Source organism: Magallana gigas, chromosome 9 (genome assembly GCF_963853765.1).
Source record: "Magallana gigas chromosome 9, xbMagGiga1.1, whole genome shotgun sequence".
Classification (NCBI taxonomy): Eukaryota; Metazoa; Mollusca; class Bivalvia; order Ostreida; family Ostreidae; genus Magallana; species Magallana gigas.
In genome coordinates, this window is record NC_088861.1 from 48,652,593 (window position 1) to 48,668,067 (window position 15,475).

The 15,475-nt window shown below is 30.5% G+C and overlaps 1 protein-coding gene across 6 annotated transcripts; it reads right to left on the reverse strand.

Moving 5' to 3' along the window:
* Nucleotides 1-1,263: 1,263 nt before the first annotated feature.
* LOC105335292 (putative inhibitor of apoptosis) lies at nucleotides 1,264-11,819 on the reverse strand. Of its 6 annotated transcripts, none has more exons than XM_011439116.4 (10): nucleotides 10,362-11,816; nucleotides 9,373-9,742; nucleotides 9,000-9,087; nucleotides 5,713-6,114; nucleotides 4,848-4,943; nucleotides 4,692-4,740; nucleotides 3,857-3,991; nucleotides 3,318-3,551; nucleotides 2,652-2,717; nucleotides 1,264-2,435 (listed from the first exon to the last, which is right to left on the reverse strand). In XM_011439116.4, exons 2-10 carry the CDS (start codon nucleotides 9,657-9,659, stop codon nucleotides 2,239-2,241), a joined length of 1,554 nt encoding a protein of 517 aa, XP_011437418.3. In that variant the 5' UTR covers nucleotides 9,660-9,742; nucleotides 10,362-11,816; the 3' UTR covers nucleotides 1,264-2,238. The 6 variants fall into 6 exon arrangements, with proteins under 6 accessions (XP_011437418.3, XP_034334589.2, XP_034334588.2 ...); XM_034478698.2 differs by having other exon boundaries at nucleotides 2,652-2,729; nucleotides 10,521-11,796; XM_034478697.2 differs by having other exon boundaries at nucleotides 2,652-2,729; nucleotides 10,362-11,796.
* Between the last annotated feature and the right edge of the window lie 3,656 nt (nucleotides 11,820-15,475).

A 15,475-nucleotide genomic window follows, 5' to 3' on the forward strand; every position in this document is an offset into this window, starting at 1 on the left:
AAAGATTTCGAAACAACAACAAAACAAACTAAAACGTCGGCCAATACAAGTAGCTATTGATGATAACATTAATCAGTAACGCACAGAACCGATAATCACTTAAAAGTGACTGAGAGAAACGAAGAAGATATATATATATATATATATATATATATATATATATATATATATATATATAGACAGATATGCGCTATGTATTAAGCCTGTAAAAAATTGGGTATGCTCATTATCCTATGGATTAATGTAATTACATAAAGTTGCAGTTAAGACATTGGCACTTCATACAATTAAAAAAAATATGCTCAATATCTAAACATTAATTTTTTTGTCGCAATTTTTAAATGTTTGATGTGGACGTCTTTTGTCTGCGTTTAGTTGAAAAACTAGTTATACATGTATCGACACTGATCTAATCGTGTACCTGCTTGCTATGAGGGGTTATAAATCTTAAACCATTTAAAAAAAAAATTATTGCATGGTTTAATTCTGATGTCTGATTTCTAAAGTAGTGTAAAACACTGATGCCTTTTCCGAATGAGAAGTGAATTTGATAGATCAATGAATACAATGCCGGTTAATGGAATAATATTTAAAATCCTTGGCAAAAACTTTGACAAATATTTGCAACAACATGTATGTCAAAAGGTTAAAAAGCATCGAAAAACATTTGTTTGAAGTCGGCAATTTGTATAATAAGACTTACAATCATGTGTCCGTATGCAGTTAAAAGTTTACCAGCTGGGGATTTTAAATGGTACCATAAAAACTCTCTAATTGATATTCGAATATATGAATATACTTTCAATTTAAATTTTCAGTTTCAATGTTTAAACCTACAAAATTAATGTGCACTTATCAGTTCGGTAGATATCATTAGATGTAATTATAAAAGGCTATCTAAGTAGCTTTTTTGTTTTTTGATATGCTTTTAACCTATTTCTGGTGTGTTGAACCCCACGAAGACAAATCATTATCTCTCCCATTTAAATACCATTATTAGAGAACTGAATATAGTATGATGTCACAGCTAATTAAAAGTAATAATCAATTTATAGATAAAGTTTAAATTTGAGACAGAATTTTTTTGCAATTCTAAAGAACACAATTATCGTGTTACATAGGTCATACAAAATGCATTGATGCTTATTTTGAAGTATATAAGATAACTCTATAGACAAAGCTTCACCCGTCATTTTTAACACTTTTAAAAACAATGTTAGATAAAAAACAAAAATCAAAATTAAATTAAAACAAAATACAAAGCAAGATCATAACTTTAATGCGAGTACAAAAACAATGTAATAATAAAGGCGAAAATAATTAAAAACATCTGTCAAACATTTAAACGTTGTATTGTGGCTACTTGATGCATTATTTTATAAACAATTATAACAAAAAAGCACATACATAAATATGAAATATAGTGATGTTTCCACCATATTTTCACACAAGGGAAGGTTTGACAGTACCCTTGCAAAAATCCCTATTGATTCTATCATTGCTTAGCAATATAATCTTTTATAGCAAATATCCATGTTGAAATTGTAAATTTACTTCACATGTGTAATTGATGAAATGTTTGGCAATGCAATGTTCCTAGCAATACTGATGTAACAGGTATTACCTCATGACAGAGGCACAGTTTGTAGTTCAGGAAGGCAAAATTATGTTCCCTACGTCATATCTTACACAAGATTTTGCTCTCCTTACATGTGTCATTTGGCTTTGTTTAAGTTTATTCTACACTCAACAAAACTTCGAAATATTCACTCTAATAGATTAAATTATTTCAGAATTACGTAATACAATGATTTAAAAATTTCAAAATTCCGTACATAAAAACTCTTCTTAACAACAACACTGAAAAAATAATATCAATTACCGGTGAAATTTAAGTGTAATAAAATGTTAATTTTAGCATCGACATTGTTCAAAATAATATAATTTTTTTTAAAAAATGAAAGAGACTTTTCCATCAGGTATCAGAGTTACATCTTTATCATGGAAAAAACTAAACAACTTTGCAAAATTTAAGCAAACTTGAAGTAATATCTCAAGACCCAAGTTTCGTTTCGCAATCATTACATCGTTCTTATCAATTTAAGAGATAGGTGAAATTAACTATACGCTTGCTGTAAAGTCATATAATGCACTTTACCAGTTTTCATACATGTACTTCATCCATGTAGACAACAATTATTTGGGGAAGAGTAGAACTGAGGTTAAATGTATGCAACATCAGGATGCCCATGTTTTGACAGTGCTCCTGACTAACTCCCTACAGATCGGACATTTCCTCATGGCGGTAGCACAGTCCTCACAACAGACTAAATGTCCACAGGGCAGGAAGGCAATTGATACGGTCTTCTCTACACAGATCTTACACAGAGTCTGATTCCTCAGGTCCGTGTTCATTTGTTTCAGTGAAGTCATATCTATAAAACAATAATTATTCAGGTTGTTTTTTTTTTATTATTTTCAGATTCAATACGTTAGAATTTTTTTTTTGGCTTAAACACGCATAAATGTTGATTGACAAGTGAGAATAATACGTCACAAACATTGTTATATATCACACACTCACATGCATGGACGTTTTAAGTGTTTTTAAACATGAATCACTTTCATGTCATGTTTCCTTTTCCACTTACCGTCAAAAGACGGGGATGACGATGCATTTGTACATGTATCTATTTGATCGTTTTGCGATGTCTCTTCTGTTGGATGTGCTAAAACAATAGAATATGTTTTTATCAAATAGTACAGGAAACAAGAAATCTTGGCTTAAGTTGAGAGTATTTATGTATTTTATTCCAAACATATGTTCTCTTAATATTTGCTAATTTTCATTTTCAAAAAATAAATGAAATGTAAATTTTTTGCTGTATGCAATTATCATGACCTAGAACATGTTGAATACTTGGCCATTTTATATCGGCGAGGCAATTATTATGGTTGTGTAGTTTTTTGGAGCTATATTTAAAAAATTTGTTCTGATAAACAAAAGAAATGGATAAATTTCGTAATTTAATGATGATATAGGGAAGAGCGAGGGGTACCCTATGAATTAGCATATTTTTAATGATTTTACAGAAGATGGAAATTTGATAAAAAGTCATTAAAACATGTTTATATACTAATATTCTATGTACAGTAAATTAAGAATAATTACAACGTTTCTTGAATTTGACCTCAATGGCATTGCAATTTTATGCAGCATAAAAATAAGTAATCAAAATTAAATTCAGGAATTTCAAAAAGACATTCATGACAGTAATCTTCGACCCTTATGATTGATATCTTGAATTGTAACTAACCTGAACTGGAAGCTTCTGCTGCTATGTAAGGCTCGTTTGTAGAAAAGATTTTCCCCTCTTCGTTTGGAGTTGGATAGTGCATATAATATGTGGTGTTTTCCATCACAGATTCTGATATGGTGGTATCATACAAAAAATTTTCTGAGACAGTGTCCCGAAGAGTGCCAGATGCACTGGATTCATTCAATTCGAAAATGACCTCCAGAATTTCTTGGGCTGAGATTTTGTGCTTTCCTGAAACCCGTATCCAAAGTTTGAAATCATAATTTGTTACCGATCCAGAGTTGTGATTCTGATACTATCTTACTCAATTACACAACTTTTATTTATTTTAATATGAAGCCATCAATCTTTACACACTATGTCAAAAGATATAAATGTTTTGTTATTTTTTTTGTATCGATTATTTAGTTGCATAATATTATAGCTCAGTGGATAAACAATAAGCTTGTGAATTGCAGACCATGAGTTGAAATAAATCAAATTATTCATTGACATTTTTTTTATCAATTTTTTGTTGTTGATAATTGCTGTTTTACCTCTTGGTAGCCTGCTTTTGATAATTTTGATTGCTGCTTCGATTTTGTCTTCGCTGTAGCCCATCCGTTTAATGCTAGTTACTGCTGGCGATATGACCACCTTCTCCTCCTCTGCCTTGGCTGATGTCGGATCACCTGTGTTATACGACACGTGATGTCATATCAATAACACACATGTCTACAGGGTATTTCAAGATTAAATTAATGGCTCAATATTATTTATCACATCACAATGTGCAATCGACATTTTTCCATATCTACATATTTTCTCATCAATCAGCCCCGCCGTCACCACTTTTCTTCAGTTCAGTATCAAAGCATTGAACTCCGAGTCACGCTCTTTTTTCAAAGGATTTGAGTACAGAACAAATTAAAGTAATTTCAAAATACTCGTGAATGCCCGGTCAGAGATATCAATATAGCTTTATAAGTGAATGATTAATAAAACAAATCGCCCGTATTTTTCACTGAGGGCTTATTATAAGTTGTTTATATAATGTACAGGCATATCTTGTTGATGCGTTTAATACTCAGGCCTTCAAAAACACAATAGGGTGTACATTTGTCAAAACATTTAAAAGTTATAATTTTTCACTTGCTAACATTCTTCTCGCTTGTTTTCTCTCTTGTTTTCTCTCTCTCTTGTTCTTTCTCTCTCTCCCGATTTTGTTTCAAGTGTAGGTATTGGTTGTTTATACTGACATTCACTTTCACTAGATTTTTACATAGTAAAAGTAACTAATACCCAACCTAAGTATGAAATAGTGATTTTAAGCTATCATTTATAATTCTTTGATCACATGTCTCTTCAAATATCTATTTTCAAGACACAAACCTGTATCTTTGTGTGAAGTCTCATTTACTTCCTGGTGTTCTTGACCATTCTAAATGGAAAAAAATCAGGACTTTTCAATTACAATAATTAAGTAGGTTTAAGATATTGATAATGAAAAGAAAAATTGTACTTATTAATTTGTAGGAAACCATATACCAAATTAGCTGTTCGTTTCTTTGCCAAATTAATGAACCCTTGTTTTTGAATTTGTTGAGCAAATGCACAGTCATGAAAGTGTCTTGCATGTTCAATCTAAAGAAAAAGTAAAACTGTATCTTAAAACAGATTTTTAAACTAATTTTTATTGATATAAGTATCAGAGAATGAACGTAAAATTGGCATTTTCAACTTTTTTTTTAGCCTTTTTATCTTTCTCATGTCTATTTTGTTTAGTCATTATCGTGAATGAAAACACATTTTGGCAGTAGGTTTGAAGCCGTTCATACGAATCTTAGACAAATTCATTACTGGAAAACGGAAAACAGGCCAATCGAGTATTGCACATAATATAATATTTTAATGTTGCAATGCCTCATTTTATCAGTTGCCCTATATTTTTTTTCCTTTGGTCAGTTTTGTATTTTTTTCCTTTGGTCAGTATTGTGTAAAAGTATTACATTTGGTTGGGCATTATAAAGCGGCTTACGCTAAGTCAAATACATATCCGCCAAAGATCGTACCATGTAGTACGTTTACATCACCTTTGTTGTATAAGTGGTCACTCAGGTATGACAGGTGAATGCAAGTTTAAAATGTCGTCTTTTTCTATTTTTCTGGAAGGCTCGACGTCATATTGGTCAAATTTTGTTCTGTGCGGGTTTTTTTCGATGAGAGTTTTTTGTAGCAAAATGAATTAAACGTATCGAGCGGAAGAGAGTCATGTGGTTCTAGCACCAAAAATAGTCTTGGCATAAAACAATTTATACTTTACAAGTTAAGAAACTCAAACTCTGTGTAAAAGTCATTAAAACTCTTCACATATATGGTTTGTTCTATTTCTATCACTCCTCAGGCTACTCACCAAAGGATCGTCCTCAGCCTCCCAATCTTTAAGTACTCCTCCACAGAAGAAGCATTGTGTAAAATCTCCATAACCCTTATAAAAGAAACCTGCATATGCCATTTCGTGTGGTGTCTGAGTCTTATGACTGGGCCAGTTTGAGAATGATCTCAATCGATCGAATAGAGATTCAAACATAGGATATGATGGGGCACTCGATGTAATTTCCTGAGAATTTTCCATTTCTGGTCGTTCGTTACTTTCGTAAAAAGGATTTGTTGTTGATGAAATTTCCCATGTAGATTTTACATCACTGCCCTGCATACTAGGACCTGTTTGAAGTGGATCATTTGATGATGAGTTGGCTATTTCATCTGCTGCGTCAATCAAGGATAATGTTTGTTCTGCTTGTAAACTGGATTGCTACAAATGATTTGGAAAATAAATAAATAATATTATTTGCAATATTATTAAAACAATAAGAATTAATTTTAGAGTATGTTATATTAGAACAAATAAGAAAGAATTGTTAAAGGTTACTTTTATTTTGTAAAGAACGTTTAAACACCGTTCAAATAACCTGAATGATGCTGAAAACATTTCTTTTTGTTTAAGCTACCTGTAACGAAATGTTTTCATAGCGATTCATTTTAAATACACAAATGTCAACGTGTATGCAACATAGCTCAGAAAAGCGGGCACTGCTCCTTCCTTTTGTTTAATTTGTTGTCGGTGTTTCTGGTTATTGTTTTGTGAGAAGATATTGATGATGTACTTCTCATAGAACCCTTAATAATTTTGAAGATCATTCATAATTTCAATATTTTTTTTTAATTGGGACTCTCAGCAATTATTTCAAATTCAGATAGTATTTAGATCAAGAATGTTGCATTGAAAAACATTAAATTACGGTAGTTGTATTTGTACTTAGCAAGGAATTAACACAAAATGTTGTTTCCTTTTTATGCAGTTTAAGTATTTCACAATATAGTATCTCATGTCTACATTATACAAATCATTAATATTTAATGATTTATTTCTTTATTTTAGAAAACCTCAAAGAAGATCACTATTATCGGTAATGTTGTTTATGGCTGTGTTATAGATCTATGAACTAAACAACGTATTTTAGATAGTACCGATAGGTCATGCATGGGAAATAACAAGTTATTTCTATCTAATTTTCTTTTCCAGGAACATTTCTCCGAATGCAATGTTTACGTGGTCAAAATGTATGTTTCTTTCTTTGCTAGTATAAATACATGTATCTAAAATATGCAGTGACTTTTGATTTTGATCTAACAATAACAACATTTACTGATGATTTTCTGAAAGAAGTTATACAACGCGGGTAACAAATAAGTTACCCATTAGATAAAACTTTTGATAAGCTGATTGAAGTTTGTATCAAATAATAGAGTTTCATTTTATGTTTTTATCATTTAATCATTTAATATTAGTTGTTAAAAGGGAAAACCAGTTTGTGGTATATTCATTTAAAAGTAAATATGAACCGAATGCTAGGTCATATTCTTTTTATCGTTGTACCCGAATAATATGAGCTGAGGGATCTCTGGGTTTTCTTCTTTGTTATCTCTTATAATCGGTAGGACAACAAAAAAGTACCATACAAAGTAAAAGTTCCTTTATAAGCAGACTACGTTTAAAACTTGTAGACTAATTGTTCTCGAACAATAAGAGGTCTTTTTACCTTAATATTGTTTATGAGTTGCTAGATTGCTCTATAAGGTATACAGAAAATTATTATGCCTATGCTATGTGTTGTACTATGAAATGGGAAAACCACAAAGACATAAGTTATTTTAAAAGAGATTTTTTTTTTAATTTGAAACAATTTCTTTAAGTATCCTTTTTTTTATATTCCAAAATCTATTAAATTACTTTTCTGAAATTTTTTTTCCACTTACATGTACTCTGAACAAAACTGAGCCAAGTGAATATTCTTTACACCAGCATATAAACAGAAAACTTAACAATAGACGAGAGTGTTCTAGAGGCTAGCCGTCTTTGTACAAAATGAATGGGCTGACTGTAAAAACAGTTTCACTTGAGTAACTACAGGACTTGATGTGATACCTGGCTGAACCAATTGAATACCTTGTTGCACAATCCAGCAAGCTATTGAAACCCTCACTATAATTCTTCATTTCAAAAGATATGTAAATTCCTAAAATAACAGATTTCTAAATGATCTTGACCTTTGATCTTTAAGTCATTTTGTTCGGCCAAGAAAGACGCCCCCATCCCAAGTGGTCCAAAATCTCTATAATAGATAAATAAACAGTTGGAAGGGGTTTTATCGAAGTTTCAATACTTTAAGTGGCAATAACTACTAGAAGGGGGCCTCAGATCATTTAGGTATGCAAAGATTGAAGAACCCTCTAATTGTACTCAAGACATTGGTAAAGGTCCCAAGTCTCTATCTCTTATGGTTTTAGAAGAGTAGCGATAACAACCATTTCGTACAATAGGGGGAATAACTCTGTAATTGTTTCAAATTAGGAGCTGAAGGGTTATATCTTTAAATGTCTTAAGATGTTCTACTACATCCATGAAAAAGTTTTTTTCTACCACCCTAAACAAAAGAGATATAAAAAATCATTAAATAACGGATTTCCAAATGACCTTCACCTTTGACCTTTATGTCATTGTGTTCGGCCAAGGCAAACGCTTTCATCCCAAGTGGTCCAAAGTCTCTATGATAAGTATTTAAAAAGTTGGAAGTAAATTTATGGAAATCCAAAAACGTTCATGGGCAAAAACTACTACAAGGGGGCCTCAGATCCTTTCAGTATGAAGGGTTCAGATTGAAGAACCCTCTTAGTGTATTAAAGGCATTGGTAAAAGTTCCAAGCCTTTATCTCTTGATAACCCTAATAACAAAAAAGTGACCCAGAGGTAAATAGAAAAAAAGAAGAAGAAGAAAAAACATAAAGAAAACAAGAGGTCTTTCACCTGAAAGGTGGAAAGACCTATTTATGAAGCAATGTATTTTTTATGAACATACATCCTGTACTTGTAATGAGGAGCAAGTTTCCTATTAGTACATAAAGCAAAATGTGAAAGTGTATGGAATTATGTTGTGTTATGTGATGTTCTTTGAAAAGATATGAGTTTTTCTAGTTTCCTTTTTCCTTTTCAGTGGTTGACGTAAACATGTCTTTGCATAAGAACACACTATTTCATCAAACAGTGTAGATTAATGCTCTATTACTCGAAAACAACATATTTTAATAATTTGAAAAAAATCTTTCTTTTTTATCTTTAGTCAATTCACTATATCTTACCTGCCTACTTTCACCTCTTGTCACTTCACTGTCTTCGGAATAACTATCATCTGAACTGCTGCTTGTTTCTTCAAAGGAATCCGATGCACTGTTTTTCAAATGAATATAAATGCATTCAAATAAATCTCTATAAATTTCTATTGTTTTGAAATAGCTATCTACGAAGTGTTTTTTTTTAAATGAAAACTATTGGTTGAAAGATTTTTAATTGCACATACATTACCTCTGGTTTCTAGTCTAACATTATCATCTAAGTTTAAAAATGAAAGCATATTGCCTGCTTGCCTTACAATATGTTTACAAGAAGTAATAGCATATAAATTGTCTTCCATATTTTGTAAAATTAGTAATATATCATGGTGAATAGTTTTACCTTACAACTTGTATCATCCGTAATTGACCAATTAAAATCGGGTTGCTACTGCCAACTGGTGCTTGAGTATTTTCAGGTCCTGTGCGTTCTGTATCAGTGTCATTAAGCTGAACCTCCTCGGAGGGAATACTTGGGCGAGGCGGCATCGTAACAATACAGCAATAGAGATCATTTTGAACGGAAATATCGCCATTTATAATGTATTCTAAGTATGAATTTTCTATGAAAATGAATTTGTTTAATATCACAATAATTGACATGGATCGTTTGTAAGAGACGTGCCTCATCGTAGAAACGATGAGAATTGTTTCTGCTCCCCTTAACTTTAAGGTGATTTCATATTCTCTGTCCTCCTCTTCTTTAAACAAATCTTGAAAAAAAATTAATGTTATATATAAAGAGCATAATATTTAATTACCTTTTGATCAAATCATTTAAACTCGGCTTTTGGTAAACAGAAGTTTTTGTTTTACCGAAACATATGTGCCAGCCAGGGCCGAGGAGAATATTGTCATTCATCACGAGTTTCGTGACACTTAAAATCTTTCAATAGCATTAAAATTAATTTTTGTAGATATCGATAGTAACATGAATACCATTTTAAAACATCTTCATGCAGCAAATTAAATTAGGCAAATTACAATCACATTCTCAATATATCTTTATTGTGATATATAATGTTGCATGTATATATATATTTACAGATATTGAATAATTACGAATATTTGTTCAATTATTCAACCAACATTATTTTAAAAAGAAGTATATTTGTTCACGTACTGTTGACATACCTCTTCTTTCAAAACATAGTTAATTTCGTCAATGAATAAAAAGTAAAACAGAAGCAAAATGAACAATTATTAATGATATTAACACATCGCAAAACTGCTTTTACAGCACAACAGTCAGTAATTATAGTATGATTGTATATAATATTTTATATCAATAAGAATTTTCGTAGACTTTGTTTATATTTTTTTGCTACTTACTTTCGTTTTACCTCGGTGCGCCATTAAAAGAAATACCCTTCTGGTTTTCCAAAGGTATATTTAGGTCCATGTAATCCATATCTCAGTGTATTATACAAAAGTTTATAACAAGTAAGAATAGGATAGAACTTTAAAATCTTAACGATTGATACAACCTACCTTCATATTAATTCAATCCATTTGAAATGTTTTTACCAGATCCGTTTTTTTATTATCATTGTTTCGTAATATCAATCAAATTCTTTAAGTTAAACATGAGCAATCTCTTGACACGAACACATGACCTCTTTAATTATAGATAGATAGGGTGTGATGTAATAGACTATAATAGCAATTGTTTGATTCATCTTTCTTTAATCATCATTCATTTATTATGTAGCTTCCATTCCCATTCAATCCCAGTTAAATGTTATCAGACAATATGTAGCACGTCAGGTTATGCATTTGATTATATAACTTTTATAAATTTATAACTTTATGATTAGAGAGTTAGGCCGTATACTTACATAGGGCGTTGCTTAAACGTGGAATGGAAAACAAAACGGAACCGAAAACAAAAAAAGGATACAGTTATTTACTTCATAACCGGAAAATAAAGCATGAAATGAAATACTCAAATTTTTATGCATGGTTTATCTTTTAAAATTATTTAAATCATGTATGAATTGTTTTCTTAGACTAAAAGGTGCATTTGATGTAAAAGGCATAACATCAAATCTTCAGATTTCTGTTAGCATCGTAAAGCAAACATGGTTCTTATAACCATGAAGACAAAATTAAATATACTAAGGTTGGTTAATGAAGCATATGGGCAATTTACAATGTAGCACCTTATTTTAACTGTAATTGATAGATGTCACTGCAATAAAATCGGGTAGTACATTACTGCCACCTCGGTGCATTATCACGTGATAGCTACAACTAGCTTTCATTTATTCCTGAATAAAAAATGAGATAGAACAACACTAACCCGCAGTTTTCACAAAGCAATACACAAATCAAGTACAGGAAACACATCTCTGTTGTATAAAAATTGCTGCTAAAATCCTATATTTTCCTCTAATGAGTTATACGTCTAGTTCTTTTAAAACTCTCCCCAGTTTTTTTGCCAGGAAAATAGCTAGCTAAATCAAAGTGACCAATAACATTGGATTCTAGCAGCACTTTTCAAGTTAAGCATTGTTCAAAATTGATACGTGTTTAATGTGAAGTTCAAAGTATACGAGTTCGTGTTGCTTTAGTCGAATGTGTATATCGTAAACAACAACAGACGAAACCCAGCCGATAAATAAAAGCATAATAACTAACCTTTTAGCGAATATTTGATAAAGTTATCAAATGTTCCAGCATTCGTTTGTTAAATTTTCAAAAGATCACACCAACATTATCAGAGTCCCTATATTTTAAATATTTTTACAATGCTTTCCGGTCAAATAAACAGGACATTCTACTTCCAGTCATAACGTCATCTATGTGTAAATGTACGTACTACAATCTAATTTTTGAAGAAAAAAATTATCTCTGATGTTTTTGTTTTGTTTTTTTAATTTGGTCTTTGTTTTGCTGTTTTGATATTTAATTAGGTATTTAAAAACGAAGATTTGTTATTTTGCGGAATTATATGTACATGTATTCTTGACTCCATATGCTTTAACACCCCTGCGTGATCATTTCTAAAACAAAGTAAAAAAATATGTTAAATGATTGTTTTATGATTGATTTTAAACGATCAAGAATTAAGAAACCATACGTACAACAAGGAAGAAAAGTTATACTTTGAGTGTTTGTTTTTTCAATATACATCTTGCATTGAAATATAGATTTTTAATTAACCGATTGACAAAAACCCAACCTCAAATGTTTGAAACAACTGCACCAAAATCAATCTCCGAAAAGCTGCCAAGTGTGATTAATGGTTAAGTACATCTGACTATTTGAATGTACAAGATAATTAATTGATGATGTAATCATTTCTATTATCATAATAATTGGTCGGTTTGCAAGACACAGCAAAGCTCCGGGTAATTCAAGATGTTGCTCGATAATTACTAATGTTTAACATTTTAAGGGTTTTTTTAAGAATCACTTGACATTAATAAGCATAGCAGTAGATAGGAAAATTGTAATATTCCCCAAACTAACTATGCACTATATTAATCTATCGTCTAAACAAATAGCAGAATAGAAAAGAACATGGTATCTGTCTATTCAGTAGTTCATTTTAGCTTTGTTTTTATTGTACATATATATACTTTAGTTCGCGGGAAAAAATTCTTCGTGACAACCTTGTCCCCAAATCTAGTCCTTACCGTATTAGTCTCTGCGATTCAGTTTTTCTCTAGACGATTGCGAAATAAAGTCGCCTTGAATAAAAATGGTTAACAGTTATGTGCAATGAATTAATGAACGGAGCACAAGAATTGTTCAATCTTATTCTTTTCATTCTTTGTTTTCATTTTCAATCGATAATGCTTAACTGACCATCGGTATATTTTAAAATAAAATGAATTTTTTTTTTTATAAAATATCATTTTATCATTTACAATAAATACTACTTGATTCTTTTTTGTTAGAAATTGTTATAGTGAGTGCAAATTTACAAAAAACTTGTCCATTGAAACATTGAAGTATTTAAAAAAAATCATTCCAAATAGCTTTCATATCAAAATATTTAAATCAACGGGTTTGCTGTTTAAATATGGCTGATAAAATTCCAGTTTTATTTTTAAACCCGGCAACAGTTTTCGTTTGATCTGTCGTTAAGTATACAAATGGAATCATCCATGATAGGAATATGGAGATGTTACTCTCAACAGTTTTGGAAAACACTACAAGGTAGGCATTGCAATTTGCATAAATTTATATCATATTTTAGAATATCATTTAAACAAATTATACATTAGCTACATTCTTATTGTAAATACAAGATATACAGATAAGTTTCATCTATACTGAAATATTGGATATTATATACTTAAATGACATAGGCGTCGGAACCCCCACTTTTTCTCGCAGCAAAGATACATGTAATTGTTTCTAAATCTACCTTGAAAGATTGAGAAGTTTGAGGTAAACCCCCCCCCCTCCCCGCCCCCACACACGGATTAGGATTTTCATTATTTTGGGAATTAGGTTTTTTTTCCTCAATATTTCTGAGGATTAGTCCAGCCCCCCCCCTTTCAATTTGCTTCCGATGCCAGTGCATGATAACGTTTTTAGCAGCATGCAGCATGCAACATGCATTGTGAAACGAATGAATAAATAAATTATAATGAAAAACCAGAACTGTTTTAAAATGTCACTCATCCAAATACTCAGTAGCATGCAATTCTTTTTTTGTTTACAAAAGAGCTTGTTTGGTAGTCTATGTTCAAAGTTCATAATTCAAAATAACTAAATTGCTCAAATTCAATAAATGAAATATACATGTATCAAGTTTTATACCACATAAAATCAAACTTTGTAATACAAAATGTGTTATTTTAATATGATCTGAGAAAAAAAGTCAAACAAGATTAAAATTTATGACTGTATGTAACATGTGTATGACGTCTCACACATTTGTATCATTTAAATCATCAACAAAATACAATCACATATTCCATTTTAATTTCAAATATGTCTGTGCAAGTTTGAATAAACTTTTGTCTAAAAAACAACGTACTTGAAAAGCACAATGCATCGAGTGACTTTACCTTTTGACCAACCCTTGTAATTTTTTATCAGAAATTTACTGACGTAAATTCCTATTTACCCTTAGGAGCAATTTAGTTTTGAAAAATAAATTTGGCATGATATACCCGTAAGTGTATACATAAATATATGAGATACCCACTGTTTGCAAAAACAAATGGCTGAACTTTGCATATTTAATAGGTAGCTTTTTGGAAACAACACTTTCAAAAATATATTTTTTTAACTAATAAATAAAGACCCCAAAAACTACATATATATTAATGTGGCTGGTATAGGATGTCTGTCAACATTCGCAATCATTACTTTAAATTGACTGAACTTTCTTTTTCATATGTGTAACTTCAATGTACTTTGATTGATATAGGAAGGCTATAGCTAAGAATAGACTGGATTTTTCCCGCCCTTAAAATAGATGTTGTGTCTACTGATCAGAACTTTTTCAGGTTTTATGACATTAAAGAATATGGTACTCGATGTTGAGCTACAACATAAAAGCGCAAAGTTTAACCATTTTCTCATAAAAATGCTTTTCATGTGGACTCTTAAGACCACTGTTCATGATAATTAAAGATGTAAAGATGTAAAGGCCAAGTCTTCAACTTGTGATCCTAATCAAGGGATAAAACAACACAAAAGCCTCTTATTTATCTTTAAACAATAGTTCTGATCAGTTTTTGGCATTAACAAATCACTTCAAAAATGTCTCCTTTTTTTTGGTCCACATATGTATAAATTTACCGGACTACTGTATTAAATTGGTTAAAGCATCTACAACTGCAAAAGGTAAACATTTTGCGTAAATTTTACATGCTGAACATATCTTAGATTAAACATATGGATTAAACTTTTTTAGAAATTTACTTGATTCATTTTTTTTTCACATGTCTACAATTAACTTAAAAATAATGCTCAGCATATGTTGCATTGTTTTTAGTTAGAAGTACATGTTTAAGAAAATGATATGTGTTGAAAATGTTTTTGCAATTTTACCTTTGAAAAACGTATCCATTAAGGGCATATGCTGTTTATCCATGGTCAACTAAATGTATGTATATTTGTGCGTGTTGATTTATTATTAACGATTTTTTTATGATTGATATTTCGACATTAAATCTACAAAAAATAAAAAAAATTTAAAGGTTTAAATACATATTCAGTTAATTGAATTCAGAGATATCTAAATCTTCCAATTTTGATAAAAACAAAATGGGAACTAACAATAGTGATAACTCTAGATTTTAAATTGTGTTCCAAAATTTTATTGTTACAAACTATAACTAATTCACATAGAAAAATAAGTGTCTAATTTATTGTTTAAACATTGGTATTACAGATGATCTAAACTAACAGTAGTAATGAAATGCAAAACAAAATATAACACATTACGCAAAATAATTTTTTTTAAACTTTTTTCGTTT

Bases quoted from the DNA above. Each gene is read 5' to 3' on its own strand.
- LOC105335292 (XM_034478698.2), bottom strand. From the start codon at position 9,659: ATGAGGCACGTCTCTTACAAACGATCCATGTCAATTATTGTGATATTA. The intron at 9,088-9,372 runs GTAAAACTATTC...TTTGAAAAACAG, and splicing joins CGGATGATACAAGTTGTAAG to TGCATCGGATTCCTTTGAAG. The intron at 3,552-3,856 runs GTAAAACAGCAA...TACGGGTTTCAG, and splicing joins CAAAAGCAGGCTACCAAGAG to GAAAGCACAAAATCTCAGCC.